General features: G+C 30.9%; 1 protein-coding gene across 3 annotated transcripts; it reads right to left on the reverse strand.

Moving 5' to 3' along the window:
• Positions 1-9,113: 9,113 nt before the first annotated feature.
• Positions 9,114-21,951, reverse strand: LOC109148568 (serine carboxypeptidase-like 11). 3 transcript variants are annotated; one of them, XM_019296300.1, is made up of 14 exons: positions 21,719-21,951; positions 21,175-21,320; positions 20,718-20,794; positions 20,502-20,624; positions 20,295-20,397; positions 19,527-19,564; positions 19,113-19,214; positions 15,217-15,252; positions 12,895-13,014; positions 12,418-12,486; positions 11,116-11,234; positions 9,698-9,811; positions 9,559-9,604; positions 9,114-9,474 (listed from the first exon to the last, which is right to left on the reverse strand). In XM_019296300.1, the coding sequence occupies exons 1-14, from the start codon at positions 21,892-21,894 to the stop codon at positions 9,391-9,393; spliced, it is 1,353 nt and encodes a 450-aa protein (XP_019151845.1). In that variant the 5' UTR covers positions 21,895-21,951; the 3' UTR covers positions 9,114-9,390. The 3 variants fall into 3 exon arrangements, with proteins under 3 accessions (XP_019151845.1, XP_019151848.1, XP_019151846.1); XM_019296301.1 differs by lacking the exon at positions 15,217-15,252 and having other exon boundaries at positions 9,298-9,474; XM_019296303.1 differs by lacking the exons at positions 9,559-9,604; positions 9,698-9,811.
• Positions 21,952-22,154: the final 203 nt, after the last annotated feature.

The following is a 22,154-nucleotide window of genomic DNA, read 5'->3' on the forward strand; positions in this document are numbered from 1 at the left end:
TTGAATACGTAAAACTTAATTCGTCCACAACTTGATTCGAGTGAAAATAATTTAATTTTCTTTAATAAAATTTTGTTTTCATTTTTTTTAACAACATCATGGATTGGCTTAACACGTTATGATAGCTAAATTGAGATTGAGATAAGCCCTATAAATAAAGCGTTGTGGAAAGTATGATGAACGTAAAGTTTGGGGAGCAAAAAATTCTATGGTCCTCGCGAGGCTTAAACCCGCAACCTTTGGCTCATAATACCAACACTCTAACCAACTGAGCTACAAGACCATTGATATTATATAATTTATGTTTAAAAGTACAATTCCATCTACATAAAACAGTAATTAACAACTCTACAAATAATTTCTGCTCGTGAACCATTTAATCATTTTCATTAGAAAAAAAAAAAAACCCCCCGTTTCATTAGTCTTCTCAAAGTCAATGACCTTATCCACTTTGACGAATAAGGATTGTCATTGATGTAGGAAATTTATTTAAGTAGAAGCAAACGGAACAGTCAATTCAAAGAATAAAATTTAAGTTGTGTCGTCACACATATTTTCATAAAATTTATTCGCTACCTCTGAAGAGTACGTAGAGGAGCTTGTAGCGTCCGTCTCCCGATTAAGATAAAATGAATATAAACAAAGGTGCTAGAAGTGTTGTAAGTTGTAACGTCAGTTTTTCAAGATGAAATGTAGATAAACAAAAGTACAAGGAGCATCAATCTCCCATGATAAAAAAAAGTGCTAGAAGCATGGTAACATCAATCTCATAAGATAAAATGGATTTGAACAATGGAGCATTAAGAATTTTAGGAAAACTATGATATTACAATGTTGAAGTGCATGCACACGTGTCATCCTTTTAATAATAATTATTGTCCACAAGGGCAGCTCAACTCGTCATGGAGGTGAAAGTTGGAAAGAATGACCAGGGACTGAGTCTCACCAGCGGCAGTGTGGGAGCAACCTCTCAAAGTGAGGGGGGCTCCTTGTGCACAGGGAGCAAAGGTCTAGCCTTTGTGGTTCATGTTCAGTTGAGTTACCATGATTTACATCCTCCCAGATGTTCTGTCGGGCCCTTAGGGTTGGGGTTCAACCTTTTGGAAAGAATAGTAATTATTATAATATTATTATAATAATTATAATAATAATACATTTATTATATAACAATAAAATTATGTATATAAAAAAATATATGGAAAGTTTGCATCTCAACTCTCATTTTATTTGTCCCACATTGGTAGGGAAGAAACGAGTGTCGAGAGCTGTGAACTCAAAATTTTGCAGTTGTATATTATCTACAAATATTTATGAGATGGGCATGAATCGACTAATCAAGTACTTGAAGAGTGATTGGTTGTTCCTACCCTATACCTTTATTTCAAGTTCATGAAAATTGATATCACATCCCCGCGTCACTACTCACTTGAATTTCAAAAGCAACATGCAACATGTTACATGTAAAAAAAAATGGAAACGAAAAATCTATTTTGATTGTTGTTCATTTACTTGAATTAAAACCACAATATGTAACCATGCATTATGTGTTGCGGATTTTTGGGATTTGTTACATGTTTGGTACATTCTTGATTAGCTCTCTCTCTCTCTCTCTCTATACATATATATATATATATATATATATATATATATATATATATATATATATATATATATATATATATATATATATATATATATATTTTGAATCCGGTGCACCCCCTAGTTAGCCGGGTTCGTGAGCATGCTTCTTGGTCGTTGATGGGTTTTTTTTGAACGGTGAGATGGTGTGTTGATGGAATACACGTGTGTCTGTTTTAGGGGTTGTTTTGTAATTTTCAGTTGGCATATATTATGTCTAGCCATATTAACGGAGGTAATTTTGCAAAGAGAGTAGATAAAATAGGAACTTTGTCTTGTTATCTCCGTTGGCTGACTGTGTCTCGGTCTCTTCCATTTCCCAAGCAGCTCTCTTCCTTTTTTCACCCGCTTCCTCTCCACTTCGCATAATCTCTCCGGCGTACTCAAAGTTGTGGTTTTTTCATGGCTGGTTCAAGCAGGAGGCTGTCCAAGAGGCTTAGGGGAATCTCTTCTGCTTCAAATACCGGTATTATGTTCATCCATTATTTTATTTTTTTGTCCTTTTTCCGTTCGTGTTTTTGGTTTTCCATGGTCGGGTTTTAACCGGCGTTCTGTACCAGCGGGTATGGTTGTGGGTTTTTGGATTTTTGTATTTTTTTTTTGTTTGTAGTTCCTCTGGGCGTTATATTTTTCTGGGTTTTTCATCGCGGTTTTACGACTGGTGGTCGTAGATTCAAGTAGGGTTGGTGGGCGGCGAGTGTGTTATTGTCGCTGGTCGAATTCTGGGTTTAGGGTTAGGGTTACGGTTTTTTTTTTTTTTTTTTTTCTAATCGGTTGGGGTATTAATGGGGAGTGGTTCGATGGTGCTTCGTTTATGACTGTGAAAATGTTAGCCGGGTTCTTTTTTTTTTTTTTTTTTTTGTTTGTTTGTTCATGGTGGGGGGCGTTGGCGTGGGGGTTATGTGGTTGGTGTATTTGGGGATTATATATGCTTCGAGCTTGGAGGCGGGTGTGGGGTTTTATTTTTGTGTACTGTAGCTAGATGGTTGGTGTTTTTTGTTTTTATTTCATGCAATGTGTATTTTTGTTTTAGTATTTGCTCAATTTTTTTTTGCTAGGGGTACGAGGCTTCAAATGTGTGGGTAATTGGCTTGTGCGCGTTTTTGTTGTTTGCAGTGGTAACATGTTTACTTTTCATGTTATTTATATTTCGATTAATGTTGTTTTTTTGTTGTATTGTGTATGGTTTTTTCAGATAATGTCAACCACTTTGTGTCTTCCCTTTTTTTTTCCAACCCAGAATGGGGTCTGGGTTTTGGATTTTTTGGTGGGGTAAATGCATATGGGTCCAATAGTTTAGTGTGATAGTGTCTGGAGTTGTAATCTGCATTATGGTTTTGTGTTTTTATTTTTTCGTGATGGGGTGGTGGGCTACTGGTTTTGGGTGGGGTGGTTGTTATGTTGTAGTTGTTACTCTGTGCATGTTAGGGGTAAGGTGTGGTCGGGTTTGTTACTGTTGGTTTTATTTCGGTTTTGTACGTATGTGTGTTCCACCACTTGTATTGGTTGTCTGTGTGTTTATTTCTGTTGTTTTTTGGGTTTTTTGGGCTTACGTAATCGGTGGAATAGGTTTGTGCGTAGCAGTATGTTCCTTTGTGCAGGTTAGAGTGTAATGTACAAGCTAATTGGCACTAGTTTTTTTAACGGGGGTTTTCATTTTGGTTGGTGCGCGTCTGGAATTCCGTCGTTGCGTGCTTTTTAATTTATTTATTATATCTTAGGGGTTCGGGGTGGTTCGCGGCAAGTTAGATTTAAAGTGTGGTCTCTTTCTATTGATATTTTGTTTGTCATGAATTGTTTAATATCGAGCATCTTTATTCCGATAGATTGCTTTACATTTACAAATCTATTGTATGTGCGTACAGGATACCACTGTGTGCGTTTTGCTGTCATTCCTAAACAGTGTTGATTTGAGTTTAATTACAATTTAATTTCTGTATTCATTTGGAAATAAATGTGTAGTAGTCTTTTTTATCCTCAATCTGACCATGATTTGGATGATATCAGTCATCCTAATCGTTGAAAGTTGTGTAATTTTTTTTAGCACCAGTTTGTGCGTATTACTTTACCAGCGTGTGCATATACCTGTACAATGTTTATTTTGATGTAATTGGAATTTAATTTTCATTGTTACTTTGAAAATAACCTTGAAATTATTTTAACCACACCTTTGTGCATATAACTGTTCCAGCGTGTGCATGTTCCTGTGTTGCTTAACATCGTTTATTTTAATGTTTTTATATTTTATTTGCAGTATTACTTTTGGAAATAATCATGCAATGGACTGTTTAATCTATAACTAATCTGGTAGTTTGTACTAGTTTCTAGTGGTAGCTTACAGTGACGATGTTACTGGTTCTAACTGATCATGAGTTGGCTACTCTCAATCTTCTTAACATTCATGAGATGCAAAATTTCTAAACAACAAATGTATGTGCGTATAAAGCATCCAGCGTGTGCATTCTGCTGTTTATAGGGGGTTGTATTTTATATTACGTGCATTTTTCTGATATGTGCAAATTATATTTGGAATTATTTGGCTGCCTCATTTTGATTCCATTTTCTGCGTGGGGGAGATTGTAAGGGGGGGGTTTTTCATTTGTTTTTGGCAGGGGGCTTGTGCGTCCCTAATTCATGTGTGCTTATATTCAGTTTTTCCTTTTTTCCTTCTTGTGTGTTTTAACTGTTTTGTATCCAATCATTGTAGACTATTGGTGAAATTTATGCACCCAAGACTGACGTGTTAGCTGGAGCATTGGAGGACATGGTCCAGTTTCTGTGTTTGGGTTTGGGGTTTGGGCTTGTGCATCACGATTGTTTTTTCCTGTTTTTTTGCATTTAAGTGGGTGCGCTATAGGTCTTTGGTTGGTGCGTATGTCCTTTTCTATCAGTTCTATGCTGTCGTGCAATTGTATTTTTTATGTAATGGTATTTTTTTTTGTTTTGGTTTATGTGATTTACTTTTGCCATTCCCAGGTGATTTTGCGGTTGATCCGGTTGTTGCTGTCGATGTGGTGGCACGTTTGCCATGGACCGATGCTGCCGAACGTCCGCCTCAGCCCGCACAGCCAGCCCCGGTGTTGGATGGCTTAGATGTTGAGCCTAATGAAGTTGATGACGCATTGTTCTCCCCTTTGAAGATTCGCGTTTCTCCGAAGCATCTGGTTAAACCGATGAAGCTGTTTAATGCTTGCCAAATGATAATGTTTTTAGTGGCATCGTTGGTGTGTTCCTGGATGTTTGTTTGGCTTACGAATTTTCATGTCAACATTGCGTGTTACATATGTTTCCCATATTTCACTTTCAATTTGTGGTTTTTTCCCCCCTCTGGTTTTTTAACGGTCGTGCGAACATGTGTGCCAGGGGAAAACTAACCCAAAACAGAAGAATAACGCCTGCACTATGCACTCACTTCGATCCCCTAATGCACAAACTGATAAATGCATGCATAAGCCTCAGTGTTATGCACAGACTAGTCGCATACTACGCACTAACGGTGCACAGAGTTGCATACGCGCCATATTATTATTTGATAATAACTCTTGCTTACAGTGTAATGCATTCACATATTCACAACTACGCACAAAGCATAATTTCAAATACAAAACAATTGTCATGTCGTGCAAACATGGGTGCCAGCACAAAACTAACCTAAATCAAATAAATAAAACCCAACAAGTACTATGTAGTAACTTGTATTCACTAATGCACCCGACGACACATGCCTTTATTCAGCCACAACGATATGCACCGACTGGTCACCTGCTACGCACATAGCAGTACACGGAGATGCATATGCACCATTTTAGTATTTATTAACAGCTCTTGTTTACCATATAATGATCCACTTAGTCGTTAACCGTCATTTATTCACTCCAAGATTACACAACAGCAACAGTACGAGAGGGGGGAAAACGGCATACGCACATGCCTAGACACGCATATGCACCTACCTGTGATGCTACAAGCCATTATTGAAGTGTGCTGTTTGGTTCGCCCTCTACTCCCACCCGTTCATCAACACTACCAGTCTTCTCCACGTGTTTCTAATTTTAACAGGTGACTGCAAAATAGCTTTAACAATCAATGGTTTCAATTACCATTCATAATATCCCTAATTTAATTCTTAAGATTCCATTAATATTATATCCATAATTAAACACATAAATACAATTACGATTTAATCCTTTTGTTTTCTATATATCCTTAATTAATTTATAAATCTCTTATAATTTTAGCCATTCAAGGAAAATTAATCAATGGATATCATGAGAGCTCATGAACTCATGTATCATAGGGATGCATCGAATTCGAAGCCTATATATATATATATATATATATATATATATATATATATATATATATATATATATAGAGAGAGAGAGAGAGAGAGTTGAGTTCAAATGAAACCACTACATTATAGAGGATTGTACTGACTTGTCTAGTCGTGTGCCATTAGTCTGTATGTCGTGTGTCTGGTCTGGTGTAGTCGTGTGCCACAGTTTGTATGTTGTGTGCATAGGTTTGTTAATTAAGAGAGCTTGGATAAAAAACACCTGATGTTTACATGTATTCTTGTGTGTCATTGTGTATTAAATTGTGCGCATGATACTAATTTGTTATGTGCCCATAATCAGTCCGCAGAGTCCTCTATATATTGTGGTCCTCATGTGAACTCAACCCTATATATATATATATATATATATATATATATATATATATATAGGGATGCACTCAGGTGCGAATAAGTGCCCAGGAAGGAATATGCGAACGAATCAGCGCGCGACACGTGTCCAGATTTAATAGCTTAAAAAAATGCGGTGGCTTTTTTGTAAATAATTGAACATCGAAGTGCAAGTAAAACCATTTACAAGTGCACCTACTTTCACAGTTTCACCTATAAGTGCATGTAATTTTGTCTTGTTAGCATTCACTTCCCGCAAACATTCATGCACTTGGGTGTGCTTATAGCTATAAGTGCAACTATTTATAACTATAGATGCAACTACTTATAACTATAGGTGCACCTACTTTCACCTATAAGTGCATGTGATTTTGCCTTGTTAACATTCATTGATTTGAGTTTAGCGGGTAGTAATACCCCTGAAAACCACCCGCAAACATTCATGCACCTAGGTGCAACTACTTATAACTATGTGTGCAACTACTTAGAACTATAGGTGCAACTACTTATAACTATAGGTGCACTTAGTATTGATATTCGGTGTAAATTTTTACTTGCACCTATAATACATTTTACATGCACTTGTAATACATTTTACTTGCACTTCGATGATCAATTATTTACGAAAATGCCACCACACTTTTTTTAAAAAAAAAATCAATGTTTTTTATCCATTAGATCTGGACACGTGGACGGACAGAATCCATTCCTATTTCGCTCCTGGGCGAAGCATTCGCACCTGAGTGCGATTATATATATATATATATATATATGTGTGTGTGTGTGTGTGTGTGTGTGTGTGTGTGTGTGTGTGTGTGTGTGTGTGTGTGAAGGGATCGGGTGCGGGAGGGGGCTTCCCGTGCGGTTGTGTTGTTGGATTCACATTAATCATTAAACTGACGCACTTTAAGTGCACAACACACGCACATTAAGCACACAAACAAAATACCTTCAGAACACAAACTCACGCACCTTAAGCACAAAACTCACGCATCTTATGCACAACCCTCACGCACCTTAAGCACAAAACTCACGCACCTTAAGCACAAAAACACACGCTGACACGCATTTTAAGTTTCAACAACTACTCACATTAAGCACAAACTCACACACCTTAAGCACAAGACTCACGCACCTTAAGCACAAGATTCACACACCTTAAGTACAAAACTCACGCACCTTAAACACACAATTTATGCACCTTAAGTTTCAACAACTACTCACATTAAGTATACACCCACACACCTTAAGTACAAAACTCACGCACCTTAAGCACAAGCCTCACGCACCTTAAGTACAAAACTCACGCACATTACTCACCGCACAACCGCACGGGAAACATGCACCCGCACTGAAACTTAATTCTATATATATATATATATATATATATATATATATATATATATATATATATATATATATATATAAACAAAAGGATTTAAATTTATAAATATAATCCCACGTACCTAAGAAGAGGAGAAGAAAGATAGGGATCCAAGTCAAACGAAACACTATTTCCTTAAAACCGATTCGCTACCTCCCGAGGGTGTTAGGAGCGTTCTACCGTCAGTCTCCCAGGTTAAAATGGATCAACGATACTGTAGTTTGAGAACTCAAAGTGTAGACCTTCGGTGAACTAGAACAACGGGGTTGAACACAAGTAATTTTTAGGAATGAAAGGGTAGAGAATTTGGAGGAAGAAGACCACGTTTTAGGAGAAAAAATTTTGATTTTCTTAACTGCAAAAATCTGCCCAAACACAAGGTTTATATACGGGATTATAAATCCTACCATTAAAGTGGCTCATAATTTCAAATTAATAATCGGAATATATCATTTAAAACGGTTATACTTAATATTAAAATAATATCTGTGATTACAAAATTAAGTGCAATTAATTTGTACCGACAATTAATAACCTGTTTCAAAATACCTGAGTGTCTGAGAACTCGGTACGTTCGAAAGGTAAATTAACTTTACGGACCTTTCGGAATTAATTCGAAATGTCACTGCACCACGAACAACCACGATTTCCGAAAACCCAAACAGTCAAGTGTTCAAAAGGTGCTAAAATTGCACCTTTCGTGAAAGGTGCTGCATGAGCACCAAAGTCTTAATATTAATTAACACCACCGGCCTTTCGGTGCTAATATATCAATTCTTTTGTCTCACTACGAAGAACTTTAATCCAGTTTGACCTGACCCAAATCAGATGTAAACCCCACATATATTTGTGCCACAAAATAAGCTCTCAAAATTGTCATTTTAGCTAAAATTTCCAACCTTGAGTAATCCTCTTGAGGTATTTATACTTTGAGTGATGTCTAAAAAAGATTATAATATCATCTAAAAAGAATCAATTTTTTCTAAGGAGATTAATTTTTTTTCTTTTCACATGTTCCAAACCCAAATAATAGTGATAATGATAACGATATCCAGGTTGGACTTTTAGCTAAAATTTCCAACCTTGAGTAATCCTCTTGAGGTATTTATACTTTGAGTGATGTCTAAAAAAGATTATAATATCATCTAAAAAGAATCAATTTTTTCTAAGGAGATTAATTTTTTTTCTTTTCACATGTTCCAAACCCAAATAATAGTGATAATGATAACGATATCCAGGTTGGACTTTCGGCCATTTGGAAAGTTGTGAGTTCGAACTTCAGTGGAGGCGTTATTGGTTCTTTGTGAAAAGTTGTGAGTTCGAACCTCAGTGGAGGCGTTATTGGTTCTTTGTGTTTCAATAGGTTGAGAAAGTATATGAATAGATACTACATTGTACTAGAGTCAGTAGCATTAATTTTTTTTTTTAAAGCTACCACTACTTTTAGAGTCAACACCACCTCCACTGAGACTCGATCTTATGACCTCCCATATAAGAGAGTCACTACATGCCATCTGAGCACAAGGTGCTTCTCCACAGTAATTTATTCATTACAATAATATTATAACAATATTTTGTATTTGTTGACGTTCATCATAAACCATCCAAATAAAACTCAAGTACAGCCATATGTTTTCGAAGGAAACATACTTCTAACGTATATTTTACCATTTGCCATACAATATTAAAGTTGTTCATGTGATATCCATCTCTTAAACATGATGAAGCATTCCGCAGGTGTGATTGTTGGAGCAATGTGGTCCGATCCCTGTTACAAATATCAACTAAGAGTTATACATATATAGATATATATTTTGAGCTAATAAACAATATACTAGGAGTAAATTATCACCAAGATTTTGGCATATGTCATGTTGTTGGAGAAGGTCCTTGTATAGCTACATAACAATTGAATGATTTCATTTTAATTAGCTTTTCTTAATTATAATTCATATATCATAAATCTGCTGTTGGGGACTTTTATAACATACCCAACAATTCGATTGTTCATCCTCCAAGGTCGCCAATCATTAATGACAGAATAATTCAATGATTTTGTCCATGTTTCAGCATAAAATGAATTCACATACAAATCAGCATTTCCACTGAAATAGAAATAGCTATGATTATTTATTTAGATTAGTAAAAAGATAATCATTAAAACATATACTTAGTAGTAGATATCTTGAAGATACCTTGCAAATGTTGGTTGTGCTTGTGAGATCTTAAGATTTTTATATGGTAAGTACAATAATTGAACCATAATATCTTAATTAATTACATAATTTTTTTGTTTTGTCAATACATGAGGTGTCCCAATTATTATTACATGGACTATATGGTCCACACAACTGTGTGGTTCATAAATAAAAAATACATTTTTAATATACTAAAATTATATTATTTGTGTATGTAAAGTATATTTTTTGAAAATACATTATTTGAATACTGAAAGTACATTATTTTATATATACTATCAAATAATGTACCTTCAATATACAAATAATGTATTTTTAATATATTAAAAATGTACCTGGTATTCATGGTCCACACAACTATGAGGACCATGGTCCACACAATAATTTGCCGAGGTATCCTGAGCATACTCTAACTGTAAGAGGCACTTTTAAACCCGTACTATACTCAGACTAATCAACATTCGTACCGGACCAATCCAATTAAAGGTAAAGTGCTAGCCACATTATATTTAAGGTGCCGGCCCAATTACATCATCATATTTAAACAACAGTAAATTCTATAATATAAAAAGGTATCATGCATTCTACTATAAATAGAAACGAGTGAGGTCAATTTTGTAAACAAACTAATAATTATTTACAAAAATACAATTACACCACATTCGATTGACAGTAGTAGGCAATTAAACTGCCTCTAAGGCATTATAAAATTATTATCATTCTTTTTTTTTTGTGAAATAAAATTATTATCATTGAGTTAATAGCATCTAGCCATCTAGGGTCCTTTGAATATAATGATTTTACCATATTTAGTCCTACACTTTTAAATTCACTATTTGTGGTCCTTTGACTTTCAAATTATTATCATCGGTGGTCCAAGTTAAACATCATGGTCCTTCAATTATCAAATTTTACCCACTCAGGGTCTTTTCAGAAGGGCCACGGCTAGTTAAATTTTGAAAGTTGAAGGACATTGTGTGGTTAACTTGGGATGGCAACAATTTAAATGTCGAAGGACCATGAGTGATCAATTTAAAAGTTTAGGACTAAATGTGACAAAATCACTATACTCGCAGGACCTCATATGATATGAACTCAATTTTTATTCAAACAATTAGTAAATAAATATTTTCATTTAGAAAGAATTAATAACACACTTCACAACATTATATCATATTCACTACACTTGTATTACTGTATATTTTACAAACCTGTATATAAGAGATCTGTAACCTTTTGTGCTAAGATTTGCATGATATGCTCTAGTGTCTTTCACAGTTCTTTCATATCGCAAAGGTATCCTGCATTTAGCCCATTTTTCACCGCATCCCTATATATGTCAAAACAATCCAAAATTGAAGGATATATAGTCTGTTTTACAATAATACTAGGATCAAAGGATGTGTTTTGAAAAAAAAAAAAAAAGAAGATTAAAATGGACTAACACCTATAAATTTAGGATAAAAAATGGAATTAACTCTAAAATTAAAATATAAAAAATATATATGTCTCATATGGTTATACGTCCGAATTAACTTCTTAAAAACATTCCATACAAAATATATTTTTTTTTGGAATAAGGGTCAAATTAATAGGTCATTGAACATCACACAATAATGCAATTAGGTCACGAAACTCAAAAAAGCTACAATTAAGTCCCTAAACCAACCAATTTCAAACAATTTGTCCAATTTACAAATTTTTCCCCTTTCTAACAAGTGACCCAATTTAAAATATTTTTAAAAAATAATTTTTTTAAAAAAAATAATTAAAATAAACTAAAATTTGAATAAAAAAAAAAAAAAAACACTTCGTCTCCGGCCATGGAGATGAAGGTATCTTCCGTCTCCCGCCGGCAAAGATCCCTTCTTCGTCTCTGGCTGGAGACGGAAGATACCTTCGTCTCCATGGCCGGAGACGAAGAGTCTCTTCGTCTCTGGCCATGGAGATGTGACTCTTCCTCTCTAGCCATGGAGACTCATGGAGACGATGATGCCTTCTTCGTCTCCGGCCAGAGACGAAGAAGGTTTCCTTGTCTCCGGCTGGAGACGACCTTCGTCTCCATGGCCGGAGACGAGGTTTTTTTTTTTTATTTATTTTAATTATTTTTTAAAAATATATATTTTTTAAATTGGGTGACCCGTTTGAAAGGAAGAAATCTGTAATATATTTGTATACAATGAAACACAAAAAGCCAATATCACCTCCACTGAGGCTCAAACTTACAATCTCTCATATAAAGGAGCAACTTAGTGCCATTGGACCACAGTCCACAAGGTCCTTGGCAATTTTAAAATTATTGTGCAAGTGGTATTTTTTTTTAAACATTATGTAAGTGGTATTAAATCAGTCCTTATCAACAACATTTTAAAATCTTTTATTTATTTATTTATTTATTATTATTATTATTTATTATTAATATTATTATTATTATTTTGTGGAGAGAAACCTTCCGTCATTACACTTTCCATTTATTAAGAAAATTTAAAGAAAAAGAAAAAGGAAATTATTACCTTCCGAACATGCAGGGCCTCTAGAACGTTATCATCATGATTCATCCAATGAGATGCAATTACTGCAGCCTAATATGTTGCATTTAATATCCCAATTAGGAACATTAATTTATTCTTTGGAAAAATTAAGATGAAAGAACAAAAAAGTTGAGGTTGAATTTTAAAAGTAATTATGAAATTACAAAAAAAAAAAAAAAAATGCAGCTCAATATTTTTCGAGTATTAGATATGTGGAGATTTAATTAATTTAGAACGAAAAGTGATTTTGGATGTTTATGGATTTAAAAAAAAAAAAAAAAAAAAAAAAAAAAAAAAAACAAATCAATTTTTTCCTCCAAATATATGTGATTTGTTCTATATTATTATTGTTAAAAATTATAAAACATATTAAATATTTTGAAATTTATTACAGATGAGGCAATCTCATACAAAAGAAATTGGGTTACAAATTAATAGTTTAAATAAATAAGATCTTACCTTAAATATTAAATGACGATCAAAGGCATGTATATTGTATCCACGAAACCTTTTAGCATCATTTTCTTCTCCAATAACATTAGGCCAATAAAAATGTGGCCCGGTATTCAGTAAACGCAACTGCACATTATTGGACATGCCCCATTAAGACAAAAGAACACACACACACACACACACACACACACACACACACACACACACACACACACACACACATATATATATATATATATATATATATATATATATATATATATATATATATATGGTCAAGTTCCCGTGTAAACAGTGCTTCTTGTGCATCTTTGTGGTCACTCATCATTAGATATGTATGAATGCATCACAGAGTGTTTGGAAATGCAATATTATGTGTGGTGTATTTCTGAATACTCTGTTGTGCATTTATGTATACCTGATGGTGAATCCATACCGGTCACACGGCAAACACTGTTTGAATTTGAACCATATCTATATATGTGTGTTTTGCAACCTAATGGTGAATTCGCACTGGTCATACGGGAAACACGGTTCGCATTTGAAACACACACACACACACACACACACACACACACACACACACACACACACACACACACACACACACACACACACATATATATATATATATGAAAATTTAAATTTAATGCGGATGGTAAAAATATTATACTCTTAGAGAAAGTGTCGATAATATATGTGCAACTTTAATAAATAATTGTGCAATTGATTTAAAATGCATCACTTTACATTTTGAGTCTTTGTTATATACGTATATTCATGATCCATATATATGTATTTGCAAATATATGTGTGGTTTGCAAAAATAAGCATATGATTATTTGTCAAATATTAAAAATATGTTTATATTGAAATATACTACAATTGATAAAAACGGGAAAAAAATTAATTTATAAAACCCAAGGCATATATATTTTTAATATAAAAATACAATTAGTCAAAGATTTTTAATAAAACTAATATTTTCGCACAAGCGTTGCACGAAATGGATTTGTTAAATATTTTAAAAATTGGATCGAGATACAATTATATAAATTATAACAATGAATATTAAATAGTGTGGGTCTTTGATGAAATGGGTTGGATACTTGATCGATTATGTTTTCCGATGTTTTCTTGCTTGAATTTGAGCAAATAAATGCCATATTTACCAGTGCTATGCACAAATATAAATTTTTATTATATATTTAGATAATAAAATTAGAGATGAAATTATAAATAATTCCAATATTTAAAAATATACATTTATTTGATTATAAGATTGGTGTAAAACTATCACTCAATTAATTAAATAATATATGACTCGCTTGTCTACAATTATCTTAAAAAAATCAATATGTAATATGCTTTATGTAATTATATTATTACTAAAATAAATATAGGAAAAAAGGATAAATAATTTAATTGTAATTGCAAAGCACCTTGTGCTCAGATGGTATGTAATGAAAACAGATACTACAATATAATAGAGTCTGTAGTACTCAAAAAAAAAAATTAATTGTAATTATTATAAAAATAAATTTAACGACTCATGTTTAGCTTAATTACCATAATAATTATTAGGCAATTATTATTTGGTAAATATACTAATAATCTTATATTGTACAATTGTACTATAATACCTTAAGTATAAATAAACAAATAATATATATATATATATATATATATATATATATATATATATATATATATATATAATCAAAATAAAATATTAGTTTTAATTATAAAATAAATCCAACACCAAGACTATGTGGTCTAATGGTACCCGGGTTGGACTTTCATTTGGAAGGTTATGAGTTCGTATTTGTTCTTTGTGTTTCAGTAGATTGAGAAAGTATATGAACAGATACTACATTGTAATAGAGCTAGTAGCATTAAAAAAAAAAGTATATGAATGATAATTTATTTTGTTATTATAGTATTATACTTTATATATATATATATATATATATATATATATATATATATATATATATATATATATATATCTTAAAATTAGTTGAATATGTTATCTCAATCAAAACCTTTAACTTGTACTTTTTAAACAAATAAAATAATATAAGGTTTATGCTTATTCATTTAAGATTTGATGGTTTTGTTTTTCAAATTATATAAGTATATTGTGCAGCAATGGTTGTACTTTATACTCCAGTTAATATTATTATTATTATTATTATTATTATTATTATTATTATTATTATTATTATTATTATTATTATTATTATTATTATTATTTTTATTATTTTTGTGTGTGTATCTTTAATATATTTTATACACGATAAAAATATAATTTAAATGATTGCTTACCCTATTTATGCAATCTCCCGTACAATCTTTCGTTCTCTGCACGTGAATGTCATTAAGTCATTAGAACCCAATTAACATATCTAGTTTATAACAGAGTCACTTGTACTTAATTTAAAAAAAAAAAAAAAAAAAAAACATATCCAGTTTATAAATTTAGGTCATGTTTAGTTGGGATATGAGAATTGAATAATATTAGAAATAAAATAATTAGCAATAGCTATGGATTTACTTTCAAAAAAAAAAAAGCAATAGCTATGGATTTAAGAAAAAGTAGATCAAATATTTGGTAATAAATAGAAATTGGAATAAAAAAAAAAAAAAAAAAAGGGATAAGGGTAAAAAAAAATTCCTCAACTATATACCAAAGTGCAATTAAACCCTTGAACTAAAAAAATCTCTAATTAGATCTTTAAACTTTTTTTTTTTTTTTTTTTGAATACTATTGACTCTATTACAAGGTAGTATCTGTTATATATTCTTTCTATCTATTGCAGTCCAAAGAGTCAATACCCCACCACCGAGGTATTATCCTGTGACCTTCCCTCAAGGAGAGCCACATATGTACTATCAGAGCATAAGGTGCTTGACGACCCTTAAACTTGTTAACTTTGTGCAATTAACATATTTGATCTATAATAACATATTACTCCTAAGTCACCTGCCACGTAAGATGCCACTTAGATTAACATTTTTTAAAAATTATATTTTATAAAAATTAAAATACTAATATTTATTTATAAAAAAATAAGTTTAAAAAAAAAAAAAAAAAAAAAAAAACATGGCATCTAAGCTGCCATGGAAATCGTCCACGGCAGCTTGGCTGCCAAAGACGCTTTTGCCAAGGATGAAGAATCTTGGCGGGTATCTCCATCCTAGACGGAGAAGCCCATCATGGCTACCTCGCAGTCATCCATGGTAGCTTAGACGAAGAAGCTTAACGGAGAAGTCCAGTTTTCTTCATTAAGTTGGAATTTTTTTAATTAGTTTTAAAAATAATTTAAAAAAAAAATTTTTTTTAAATAAGATTCTATAAAAAATGCATGTCATGTAAGCAAAGTTGACAGGTTACCTTTTGATAACTTATTAACTTGTTAACCCATCCTAGCGTGTCAGCTTGGTCCTCAACTAGAATAATTGCCTGAAGTTTGTATATATACACACACTGTGTGTGTATGTATATTTTTTCTATTTTCTCTTTCTATATTTTAATTCTATTATTTTTCAAAAGTAGGGGAGAAGAAGATGAGCAACATTTGTGATTACAATAGTGGAGTACCAGAAGCATGCAAAAGAAACATTGTAATAGGAATAAATCTAATAGTATGGCACAAAAGTATTCAACCAAACACCTTAGAAGTTGTTTTCATGTTGAATTGTAATGATATCCAATGGCAAAAAAATAAATAACTATAAGATGAGATACATTATTTTATAATTTAACAAAATTAATTCAATTATTTTATTTTTGTTAGATTATAAAATAGTTCACATTCTTTAAATTTTTTATGAGTATTATCGACTTTATTACAGTATAGTATCTATTCAATATGTTTTCTCTATCAATTGTAGCCCAAAAAGAGCTACAGAGATGCCAATTGAGCACAATGTGCTTGACATTATAATTTTTTTTTATAAAGTTAGAAAAATTTACAATACCAAAAACAAAAAAAAAAACAAAAAAAAAAAAAAACGTGTCTATTAGTCACTTTGTTCTATTTTACCCATCTTACTTATTATTAATTGTCAAATCAACGTTTTTCGTTATTTATTTGTTTTAGTATTTCCTTATTATTTTTGACAGGAAAAAAATAATAAGGAAATACTAAAACATATAAATAACTAAAAAACATTGATTTGACAAACTTAATATTTTAAAAATTTGAATATAACTTTGATTACATATTATTTTCTTATTATTTTTAAATATAACTTTTTAATAGTACTCCGAATGTAGTATGCATATGTATATATTTTAAAATTTTGAATTGTAAATAACTCTAGTAAACCTTCATTAACCAAGACACAAAAAATTGGGTAGAGAGTACAAAAATCAATTAGTAAAAATTTACAAATCTAATAAGAATCAATAAAGTTAGGCCTTTAACGAGAACAACAAAATGTTAGTCTAATTGTTTTTTGAAATGAATGGTACATATTATTTTGATTTTAATATTTTTTTACCATCTGTTATATTATTTTCTTCTCTTAAATAACCCCATATTCCGTTTATATAAACTTTAGTAACAGAATATATATGTTGTTAACTATTTATTATTCTTAACGTATTCATTAATTTCTATAATAAAGGTATTAGGTTCAAACCTCATCCTAATCAGAATTGGCATAATTATTAAACATATACTATGAATTTTTTTTTTTTTTGAAAATAAACATATACTATGAATAATTTAACATAAACATTGGTCAAATAATTAGACTGACTAAATCCATAGCATTCAAAGTTGAAAATCAATTTTCTTGCATTTTTAAAAAAGGAATAAGGGTCAAATAGGCATCAAACTACATACCAAAATGCAATTAGGCCACCAAACTCAAAAAACTACAATTAGGTCCCTGAACAACACAAATGAATGCAATTTCACAAAAAATGACTGTTTACCTGTTGTGTCGGTTACCGAATTTAAAAATAATTTTTTTAACTTTTATTTTAATAATTTTAAATAAAAAAATAAAATTTTAAAGAAAAAAAAAACAGCTGGAGACGAAGTGGACCCCTTCATCTCCGGCCAACCGTGGCTGGGTCTTTTTTTTTTTTAATAATTATAAAATAATTATTTTACATAATAAATTTTAAAAAATATTTTAAAGTAGGGATGACTTGCTAGAAATCTTAAAAACTTACAAATGGGACTAATTGCATGAAACTAGTTAGTTTAGATATCCCGTTGTAGTTTTTTTTTTTTTAGGTTCAGTAGCCTAATTGCATTATTGCGTGCAGTTCAATGACCTATTTGATCCTTATTTATTTGAATAAACAAATTTTGATTAAGTTTTTTTTTTTCCTTTAATTAATCTTCTTTTGATTATTTAGAACAAGACTCAATATTTTAATTATGCTTTTGCAATAATGGAATGATTTAGGTCATTATGTATTAATATTTTTTTTATGTATTTTTATAATATAATGATACAACTGTACATTACTTTACAAATATTGTACTATTATTTTTTGATTGGACAAATTTGTTCTTACATCATTGTCAGACTTGTGCGACCTAGAAATACAACTACACCTAGACTCTAAACGGTAGGACCATTGTCCAAAGAATTGATAATATTGACATTTCATTGGCTCAAATTGAACAAGTTTACACATCATTTTCAAAATTTTATCAATGCATGAAAACTTCAATAAAAAAGAAGACAACTAGTACTACTAAAGATGAAAACAATGACAATGCTACCCAAAAGAGAATTAAGAAGACTTAAATAAATTAAAACAAAAAGTAGTATTTATTTAGACTATCATTTTTAGGGTAGGTGTTTAGACTATCGTTATTACAAAGTTGCAAACATTTATTTTATTGACAATTATAATCAATCTCTCCTATATTATCTTGAATTCATATACTTTGAATTACTGATTTAAATTAAAAAAAAAAAATCAACATTCAATTGCCTATGCATGAACATTTCCTGTATAATCTTACATTGATATACTTTGAAGTACTTATTTAAAAATAATTATTGGATATTATCACATTCGCGTAATGCATGTGAAAAACTAGTTATATCTAAATAAGTATCGTCTTATTGACAAAAAACTTATTGCCCCTTGTTATTTACGGAGTATAATATTAGGCATGATATGCTTTAAGTATTGTAAAATTTCTACAAACCTAATACATGAAAGAAGAACAATCAAGAACAATTACCATATACTGTTCATCTGAAATAAGACTAAATCCGCGAGCCGTTCGAAAAATATCGCTGTAGTTGTCATGTTGAGTTGTGACTCCATTGCCAATGACGTAGCCCTAATGCACGTATTACATATATACATGTACGATTACAATGAAATTAAAACATTCTAATATGATAGAACATGGAATTACTCAAAACAATGAATCTGGGAAGAAATAATTCAAATTTTAACGTGCAATTAATAGTATCAAGAGTTTAACAAACGACACCAAAAAGTGCACCTTTCATACACATAAGTACAGTTAATAGATGCACTTTAATTTATAATGTTGATAGTTGCAATTTAAATTAAAGTTTAAATTCTTTGTAAAAACGCGTCTCTATATATATATATATATATGTTCATACTTAAAATCTTTACCAACCTTAAGATTAACGTGTGACTTAAATCTTGCATCAATCCCTGTAAATTAACAAGTGAGCAATTATTGAAGTACATATGTTATATTGACTAAAAATTTAAATTAGTAATAAAGATTCATCATATTTAAACATTTGATGATGGATAGTGTTTGGAACATATTGAAACTCAAAAATTTTTTTTTTTTTTTCACGGGTACTTATTATATCATGAACCAATTTTCATATAACAATATTAACCCAAGTCATAGTCAAAATATATCACATAATTCCAAACTTCGCATTAAATTTGTTTTCAAACTTAAATTTTTTTATATACAAATAAAATTGTTGTATAAAAAATATCATTAAAAACTCAAATTGAGATATTTAAAATGAGATCATATTTTTTCTTTAAAAAAATTAAATTAATATATAGGCTCATAAAGTCACTGTTTCTGGTTCATTATTACATATTTATAAATTCACTACAACAAGTTAATTAAGTTACTATCGTATGTTCATTAAGTGAATACTACTTGTTCAATAAGTCACTATTCTAGGTTCATGAAGTCAGTAATGCATGTGTTACTATATGTTCATAAAATCACTACAACTTATTAATTAATTAATTAATTATTCTAGGTTAATAAAGTTACTAGCAGATATTCATTGAGTAACTACTGTAAGTCTATAAATTCAATACTACAGATTCATATTTGATACAAGTTTAATTATCATTTTTTTTTTAATGAATCACATAAATTTCAATAGAATATTTCTTAATGACTTACCATATGATATTGCTTGAACAACCATTGGAACGGTAATACCAGAATATGAGTCTCCACCAACATAGAATGAGTTTGATTGATATTGAAAATGATCTTCTAACCACTATAGAATAATCCAAGTATTAGTTAACTAATGCAATTTTCACAATATGTATATATATATATGTGCATGTGTGCCTATCACAATGAAAATTGAAAAGTGTTTACCTTGCGAATGAATTCAGCTGCATGATAACTTGCTTCTACATCATTCGCAGTATAATTTTTTGAACTTTTAGCATACGAAAATCCTGCTCCCACGGGATAATCTAGATAGATAAAGCTTGCAACCTAGAAATAATTTTATGCATTTCATATATTAGCCAATTGAAATTGACCTTAACATTTATTAATAATGTTCTATAAAAGCACAATGTAAAGTACCTTTGTCCATGAATAAGGATTTAGTGACAATGTAGGCAAAGTCCAGTTATTCTTTGGTAGATCAAATAACAATGGCCCTGTGCATATGGTTAATTTAATTTAGAAATTTTTTCATTGACACAATATTTGTATTAGTGTCAATTATTCCTTGAAACAATTTATAGGCATTGTTTATATAATTATACTTGAATCAAGTTGGTTATAACTCAATTTTTATAGTATTTAATTTAATATTAGTGGATAAACTTTACATATCTAAAGACTAAATTAAATGTTCTGTTAAGCACAAAATGTCATATTAGAAAATAAATCATAACAAATCTGTTGAAACAATTAAAGAAAAATAAAAATAATTACTAATAAAAATAATTTTAAAATATTTTTCTAACACATCAAAGTTGTGCATTAAAAAACCTCTAATAATTAATAATAAAAAAAATACAAATTTAAAGCTCACCAATTTCTTCCGTCATTGCAACAAAAGAAGAGCACCCGGGACCACCGGTGATCCAAAGCACAATAGGATCAATACTGGGATTTGATTCAGACTTTACAAAATAGTAAAAAAGTTGTATATCTTCTAATTCTCCAACACCGATATATCTACACCAAAGTACATTAAATTCATTATATATATATATATATATATATATATATATATATATATATAAAATTGAGATATCAAATGAGAATAACCCAAGCAAGAACTATGGACAAATCTGATCTGTCCATCTAAGATGATCAAAGGTTAAAAATTAATGAAAAATAAGAAAAAATATGATGGCATTTCTATAATTTTCTATAATTACGATGTCCATTGAAAAATAGAAATGCTTGACAGTGTATTCACAGATAATTGAAAGCATGAACACATCCACGCCTTCCATCTCAGAAAAATAAAAAATTAGGATCTTACTATTACTAAACTTTCAAATTTGTAATTATTATAAAATAAACCCTACTCTTCAAAGTATTTAAATATGATAAGAGGAGAGTTGTACCCGGTTTCAAGTTCAAATGGAAGAGGCCCTTCAGGTCGAACCCCTGGGAGATACTCCACCTTAGAGCCTGTTGCTGCAACATGATGTGAAGAGCAAAACCATAAAACAACGACGGTTCCTAGAAGCAAGGGAAGAGAACCGGAGCATCTTCGTCGCAAAAGATTTGCCAACAACATTTTCGTCAAATTTAATTTAATTGTCAGAAGAAGAAAAGGCACATTTTTGCTCGCTGTTAGGTTGCTGCTCTTTTATACAAACAAAAACATATAGTGACAGCGGCTTCGCACCTAAAATCTAATTTTTATTAATACGGAGTTACGGACGAGTTTGCTTCTTCTGCAAGAGTTACGAGCTTACACGTGACTCTATGATTTATTATATTGAAGTACTTAAACTACCCCTTAATTATAATATTCATCATCAATCATAAGATAGT

Source organism: Ipomoea nil, unplaced genomic scaffold, assembly GCF_001879475.1.
Source record: "Ipomoea nil cultivar Tokyo-kokei standard unplaced genomic scaffold, Asagao_1.1 scaffold2144, whole genome shotgun sequence".
In the NCBI taxonomy this organism is placed as follows: Eukaryota; Viridiplantae; Streptophyta; class Magnoliopsida; order Solanales; family Convolvulaceae; genus Ipomoea; species Ipomoea nil.

What these genes read in the sequence shown, in the direction of transcription:
- LOC109148568 (XM_019296300.1), bottom strand. Translation starts at nt 21,894, where the DNA reads ATGTTGTTGGCAAATCTTTTGCGACGAAGATGCTCCGGTTCTCTTCCC. An exon ending in CGGGAGATTGCATAAATAGG is followed by an intron (nt 13,015 to 15,216) that starts GTAAGCAATCAT and finishes AATAATGTGCAG; the next exon opens with TTGCGTTTACTGAATACCGG. An exon ending in ATGAACAATCGAATTGTTGG is followed by an intron (nt 9,605 to 9,697) that starts GTATGTTATAAA and finishes ATTGTTATGTAG; the next exon opens with CTATACAAGGACCTTCTCCA.